This window comes from Cebus imitator, unplaced genomic scaffold (genome assembly GCF_001604975.1).
Source record: "Cebus imitator isolate Cc_AM_T3 unplaced genomic scaffold, Cebus_imitator-1.0 Scaffold101, whole genome shotgun sequence".
NCBI lineage: Eukaryota > Metazoa > Chordata > Mammalia > Primates > Cebidae > Cebus > Cebus imitator.
This window is the reverse complement of record NW_016107416.1, coordinates 432,055-439,228: the sequence shown is the minus strand read 5'-3', so window position 1 is coordinate 439,228 and position 7,174 is coordinate 432,055. Positions and strand designations below refer to the sequence as shown.

General features: G+C 49.5%; 1 protein-coding gene across 3 annotated transcripts in view; it reads left to right on the top strand.

The window, feature by feature from the left end:
- The first annotated feature begins 2,179 nt into the window (after positions 1 to 2,179).
- The window catches only part of SPATA24 (spermatogenesis associated 24), an 8,962-nt gene continuing 3,967 nt past the window's right edge, over positions 2,180 to 7,174 (top strand). Inside the window, exons 1-4 of one of the 3 annotated variants that reach the window (XM_037741402.1) lie at positions 2,180 to 2,373; positions 3,555 to 3,620; positions 4,182 to 4,312; positions 4,411 to 4,472. In XM_037741402.1, the coding sequence (XP_037597330.1) occupies positions 2,257 to 2,373; positions 3,555 to 3,620; positions 4,182 to 4,312; positions 4,411 to 4,472 (376 nt within the window). In that variant the 5' untranslated portion in view covers positions 2,180 to 2,256. Of the gene's footprint in view, positions 2,374 to 3,554; positions 3,621 to 4,181; positions 4,313 to 4,401; positions 4,473 to 7,174 lie in introns of all 3 variants that reach the window. The other 2 variants (XM_017536722.2, XM_017536723.2) reach the window with 2 other exon arrangements.

Here is a 7,174-nt window from a genome sequence, read left to right as displayed (position 1 = left end):
AATCTTATTTGGGTTTAAAAAAAAAAAAAAAAAAACAAGAGAGAGAGAGAGGCCAACAGAGATGGCCTTGTGGCCAAGTCCATGATAACAAATGCCAGAAACAAAACAAGGGCTCCTGCTGAGAGAACCACAGGGATGGCCAAGTTTGTCCGGCCACTTGGGAGCTTTGGGGAGCAGCGTGAGTGATTTAACCTGAACTTTCTGCCTCCCTTCGTAGTCACTGGTAACATTTTTTTCCAAATTCCTTGTTAATATAGTCATTTCCTACTTGGAAGTACCAAATTACATAACTTAATCATCCATGACATGCAACAAAAATGCAGCACAGCATCCTGGTTAAGAACATGGCCTCCAGGCCTGGCGCGGTAACTCGTGCCTATAATCCCAGCACTTTGGGAGTCCAACGTGGGCAGATCACCTGAGGCCGGGAGTTTAAGACCAACCTGGCCAATATGGTGAAACCCCATCTCTACTAAAAATATAAAATTAGCCAGGTGCGGTGGTACATTGCTGTAATTCCAGCTACTGGGGAAGCTGAGGCAAGAGAGTCACTTGAACTCAGGAGGCAGAGGGTGCAGTGAGCCCAGATCACCCCATTGCACTCCAGCCTGGGCAAAAAGAGTGAAACTCCATCTCAGAAAAACAAAAAATAAAAAAACATGGACTCCAAGGCTGAGCAGGGTGGCTCACCACTAATCCCAGCACTTTGGGAAGTTGAGGTGAGAGGATCCCTTGAGGCCAGTTCAAGACCAGCCTGGGGAACACAGTGAGAACCTCTTATTAAAAAATATTAAAAAGCAGGGTGTGATGGTGCATGCCTGTGGTTCCAGCTACTCAGGAGGCTGAGGTAGGAGGATCCCTTGAGCTGGGGAGGTCAGGGCTGCAGTGGGCTATGTTCTCACTACTCCACAGCCTGGGTGACAGAGTGAGACCCTGTCTGGAAAAACAAACAGGGCACATTGGCTCACGCCTGTAATCCCAGCACTTTGGGAGGCTAAAGCAGGCGAATCACCTGAGGTATGGAGTTTGAGATCAGCCTGTCCAACACAGCGAAACCCTGTCACTACTAAAAATACGAAAATTAGCCGGGTGTGGTGGCAGGTGCCTGTAATCCCAGCTACTTAGGAGGCTGAGGCAGGAGAATCACTTGAACCCGGGAGGCGGAGGTTGCAGTGAGCCGAGATCATGTCCCTGCACTACAGCCTGGGCAACAGAGTGAAACCCAATCTCAAAAAAACAAATAAACAAACAAAAACATGGACTCCGGACCCAAACTGCCCATGTCAGAACTCAGTTCCACAACTTACTAGAGTGACCAAATCATTCATTCATTCTCATAGAGCCTGGGTAAAAAGGGGCTAATAGGAATTCTATGAGGGTCACATGAAATAACATAAACATAATGGTGCCACAAAATAGTGAACACAATATATATTCGCTCCATTGTTCTCAAAACCTAATCTTATTTGGGTTTAAAAAAAAAAAAAAAAAAGGCCTCAGTGGAGACTTTTGGAGACTTGGTGAGTGTCCTTAATCACTGTATCCTTCCCTGCTTCCATTTTACAACTCTTCTTCTTCAAGCCCCTTCAGTCCTCCTAATTTTTTCAGGGCCCTCCTCCTGGGGTGGTGGCACATGGCTCTAGTGCAGCTGCCCAGAGCCTGGTATCAGAGTATGAAGATTTTGATCTCAGGTGAAGCCATTCTCGCTTTTTATCTTTTTCTATCTTCCGCGCTTAGGGCTAGGCGTCCTAAGTAGTAAGTGTGTTTCAGGAGGCTGGAATCTCATACAATGGAGGAAACTGTATGAGATTCCAGCCTCCTGAAATCTCCTACAATTTCCTCTATTGTATGCTTCTTTCTCCAAATCTTTCTCCTGAGATTTGGAGAAAGAAGCATGAGAAGCTAAAGATGCAGGAGTTGCCTACGCTGGCTCTCACTTCGTGGTTATGCAGTTGCACAGGCCCTGGGTGACGGCTGAGGGCTGGTGTTCTGAGTGTTACCTGCTCGCAGACAAGGGAAGTATAAGCCGGGCCCTGCTGGCTTCTCGGGACTGCGTGAGAAACAGCAGACGTAATAAAAGCGCAATTTCCTATAAACTTAAATGCTTAAGGGCTGTTAGCAGTTTCCCTGCCCCGGCGGCTCCTTTAAGAGGCGGCGCGTTGCCAGGGTGCTCTGTGGCGTCGCATTCTCATTGGTGGGCGACGGCAAGGGGCACTCCGAGGCAGCCATTTCCAACGAGCTGGCGGGGGGCGAAAGATGGCGACGCCCCTCGGGTGGTCGAAGGCGGGGTCAGGATCTGTGTGTCTCGCCTTCGATCAACTGCGGGACGTGATTGAGTCTCAGGAGGAGTTGATCCACCAGCTGAGGAACGTGGTATGCAGCCAGAGGAGCTCGGGGAGATGGGGGGCCAGGGCCTGTTCCGATGCGGGGGCGTGGCTAGAACGCATGGCCCAAAGCGTCATCAGGAGGAGGCCGGGCTCAGGGCGGACCTTCCTGAACCGGGGAATTTTAACTAAAATCAAGCCAAATTCTCCATTCTGGTTGCCTGGTTGCTGCAAGAGCTGGTAGAGAGCCCCTGAGCCTCAGTTTCCTCATTTTCAGTGAAGACGACTTCACTGAGTTTCCATGGCCCTCGTGTGCAGGCAGAAAAACTGTGTCATGCCTTCTGTTATGGACACCCTGCCCCAGAGTCAAAGGCAGTGCCATGCTGAATGCAGTAAGCGCAGATTTGGCCCTTGCCAACGCTAACTTAGGGGCCTCCAAGAACTTTACGTCCCTTAGCTTTTGCCTTCTCAATCAAACCCCAGCTAATGGGTGCAAAGCATTGCAGTCACAGATTACTTGGGTAGGTGTGATAGAATCCTAGCCAGCTGGAGTTCATGGTTTTTCTGTCTTGATAAGAAGGTTGGGATGTGTCTCCATCTCAGAAATAAAACTGGCTTCACATCTATTTCTCACTCTAAGTTGTTCTTAGACAGTTTATTCCCTTCTGGGAAGTTGAATGTGGGGGAAAGGGGAGAGAGGTCCTATTTGCCACCCTAATGCTGACATTCAACAAAATGTGTGGAACTCTAGGCACTGAATTACCTTTGATTCCCAGAAAGTACCCAGGTCCCTCTCTTGGCAGCTGACCTTCACATGTGTGTCCTCACCATCCAGAGTGCTTTTCTCTCTATCCCTCTTCTGGCCTACTGTATATAGCAGTCAGATCTCAGGTCTAACATCCCCTTCTCTGGAAGTGATTCTCACCCTTCCCCAGGCTGGGCCAGGGGCCTCCTCTGGGCCCCAGATCCCCTTATGTCTACCCATCAAGGCACACGATATGTTAGAAGTGCTGACTGTGGACTGCCTCCTCCATGAGACCGGCTGCTCCTTGAGGGCAGCACTTAGAGCTGAGTCTGTTTATCTGTGGACCTGAATTCTCCTTTCTCAGGGCTTCAGTCTCATCCTAGATACCATAAGCATCATCCTATTATCGGCCTTTGGTCCAGGTCCCTAGAGGGCACCCCTTTTACCCCAGGCCCAAGCCCTTACTCAGCCAGGCTCTGTTGCAGATGGTTCTCCAGGATGAAAATTTTGTCAGTAAAGAAGAGTTCCAGGCAGTAGAGAAGAAGCTCATGGTAAGTAATGGCCTCTGCAGGCTCCTAATCTTCCCCCATTTCCCAGGACCCCTGTGGTTAGGCAGCCTCATTAAGTATTGGCCTCTGATGGGTTCAGTGGCTTCCTCCTGTAATCCTAGCACTTTAGGAGGCCAAGGTGGCAAATCACTTGAGGGCAGGAGTTCTAGACCAGCGTGGCCAACACGGTGAAACCCTGTCTCTACTTAAAAAAAAAAAAAAAAAAAAAAAAAAAATTTAGTCAAGCATGCGTTGTAGCAGGTGCCTGTAATCCCAGCTACCTGGGAGGCTGAGGCAGGAGAATTCCTTGAACCAAGGAGGCGGAAGTTACACTGAGCTGAGATCACACCACTGCACTCCAGGCTGGGCAACACAGTGAGACTCTGTCTAAAAAAAAAAAAGAAAGAAAGGTTGGCCTCTGAGAACCTCCAGCCCCAGTAGCAAGGCCAGAATCTCCCTGTGTTCTGGTTTCTATGTGTCCCTTTGAGAAAGGGGGCTGGTTAAGGGGGTTTAGGAGACCTAAGGTAGCCTAGGGTAATGAGGTGACTGCTGCTGCCCCTGCAGGAAGAGAAAGCTGCCCATGCCAAGACGAAGGTCCTCCTGGCCAAGGAAGAGGAGAAATTACAGTTTGCCCTTGGAGAGGTAGAGGTGCTGTCCAAGCAGCTGGAGAAAGAGAAGCTGGCCTTTGAAAAAGCGTGAGTGGGCCTCAGTAGCAGGTGTGGGGTTTGGGGGATGCATCTGCTTGCCAACCTGCCCACCCTCCCGTCTTACCTTCCCTACCCAGGCTCTCCAGTGTCAAGAGCAAAGTCCTACAGGAGTCCAGCAAGAAGGACCAGCTCATCACCAAGTGCAATGGTAGGCGGGAGGCCCGTGCTCCCCACCACACTTATGTAAATGGGCTCTTTCCTAACCGCCCAGTGCCTGTGTCAAAGGCAGGGTTTCACTCTAACACCTGTCCCCAGCTGAGGATACAGGCAGGCCCGGGCGGGCCACACCTTCGAAAAGGCCTTAAGGGACCAGGCAGGCCACGGAAATGAAGGAAGCAGTCGGTGTACTATATTCTTCACCACCATAAAGAAATGGGCTTGCTCCCATTTTTCCTGAAACGTACAACCTTCTTAGTCCAACTTTTTTTTTCCCCAGTTTGATGGGTTAAAAATAGTGCACTTTACTCCTAACTCTGATACAAGAGGAACACAGGGTGAGCACTGTCCTATTTGGGAGCTGACCCTTAGTCTCAGGGTCAGGACTCAATAGGGAAGGATGCACATGCTGATAGGGGACCAGGATTACCAGATCTTTAAAATGGAAATAAGGGTTGTTTTTATTTTTATTTATTTTATTTTATTTTGAGACAGAGTCTCACTCTGTCGCCCAGGCTAGAGTGCCGTGGTGCGATCTTGGCTCACTGCAACCTCTGCCTCCCGAGTTCAAGTGATTCCCCTGCCTTAGCCTCCTGAGTAGCTGGGATCATAGGCATGTGCCAACATGCCAGCTAATTTTTGTATTTTTAATAGAGACAAGTTTTCCCCATGTTGGCCAGGCTGGTCTCAAACTCCTGACCTCATGATCCACTTGCCTCGGCCTTCCAAAGTGCTGGGCTCACCATGCCTGACTATTTTTATTTTTTTAAGACTAGGTATCACTATGTTGCCCAGGCTCAAGTGCCTGGGCTCAAATGATCTACCCACCTCAGCTTCCCAAGTAGCTGGAACTACAGGTGTGAGCCACCAGGCCCAGGGAAAGCAAGTTTTGTTTTGTTTTGTTTTGTTTTGTTTGTCTTTGAGACACAGTTTCACTCTGTCACCCAGGCTGGAGTGCAGTGGCGCGATGTTGGCTTACTGCAACCTCCGCCTCCCGAGTAGCTGGGACTATAGGCGTGTGCCACCATGCCCAGCTAATTTTTGTATTTTTAGTAGAGATGGGGTTTCACCATGTTGACAAGGATGGTCTGGATCTCCTGACCTTGGGATCCATTCGCTTTGGCCTCCCAAAGTGCTGGGATTACAGGCATGAGCCACCACGCCCAGCCTGTTTTTTTTTTTGTTTTGTTTTTTTGAGACAGAGTCTTGCTCTGTTGTCCAGGCTGGAGTGCAGTGGCACACGGCTCACTGCCACCTCCATCTCCCCAGCTCAAGCGATTCTCCTGCCTCAGCCTTCTGAGTAGCTGGAATTACAGGTGCACACCACCACGCCTAGTTAATTTTTGTATTTTTAGTAGAGATGAGGTTTCACCATGTTGGCCAGGCTGGTCTCGAACTCCTGACCTCAGGTGATCCATCCGTCTCTGCCTCCCAAAGTGCTGGGTTGGCAGGTATGAACCACCGCGCAGCCAAAACCAAGTTTTAATGGAAGCTTTTTTTGACTTTTTAGTATTGGCAGCTGATTTTGAAATTTTAAAACTATTGTGTAGGCCAGCTATTCTGTGGGCTCCCAGTTTTCGGCTCTGCTCTGTGCAGATGCCTGCAGGCCACTCATTGGCTCAGTTGGTGCCGTAAGTTGTAGAGCACCTTCAGAATCAGCTACCTGGTGCCCCTACAGCTCAGGAGCCTGTCTCACTTCCCAGAATGCTAAACTCCCCTTACACGGTTTAAGAAGTAGGTATGAATTCCAGAGGCAACATCTGCTTCGTTCACTTTAGCAGATCTCCAGTACGTCAGAGCCCAAGTGCAAAAGGTTCAAGGTCCTTCCTGGTGGGGCTCCCACCTGGAGCCTTGGGTACCCTGCCTTCCACCAGTCCAGACTTCTCTCTCCCCTGGTGAGTGCTCTCACTGGGAAGATGCCAGCAAACATCTTGATCTGGCCAGGCAGGCTGACAGGTCTCATAGTAGTTTGGTCACCAGCTCTTGCCAGGGCAGGGCCCAACAGGCAGTAACTGCCCCCCCATGCCCAAGGCCATTGGTACCCTCAGTCTTGCCCTCTTCATGGGCATTCCCCTACTTTCCAAAAAAGAACCTGGGGTTCTTTCCTGGTGGGGCCAGAGACATCCTTCCTCTAGGCTATTTCCCTCCAACAGAGATCAGTCAAAACCCCAGGGCTTTGGATCTGCTTGTTGGAAGGTGTGTGTGTCATGGGGACAGGTCCTGGCTACCTTGCCCAGAATATTCTAAACCCCTCTAGTGGGACACAAGCCCTCCTGAGCCAATCTGGTGATGTGGACCTCACCCTGGCCAGTGTCTCCCACCCCACTCCCCACCTACAAACTACCCTTGAGTGGTTTCAGTCTGGCTTTTACATAGTTCTTTACTTTCAAAGAGATTTTCTAACCATTCTCTCATCATCGGGTACCACAGGCTTTTATTTTCAAAGAGTCATATATATTTCTAATTCTTTTTCCCAAACGAACTTCACAAGTAATACCAATTAGCTGGATGGCCTGGGCAGGAGATTCAAGAGTCCTCACCCCATGGCCTGGTAAACTTATGTCTTCATTCTCTCCCTGCACCTGTCTCTCTTTTCCATGCTGTGCCTTATCTTAAGTGCTTAGACATTTCTGTATTTTCAGAGTTTGTGTTCTAGCTAATCAATCCATGTCCAACCTATTTTTTTTTTTTTTT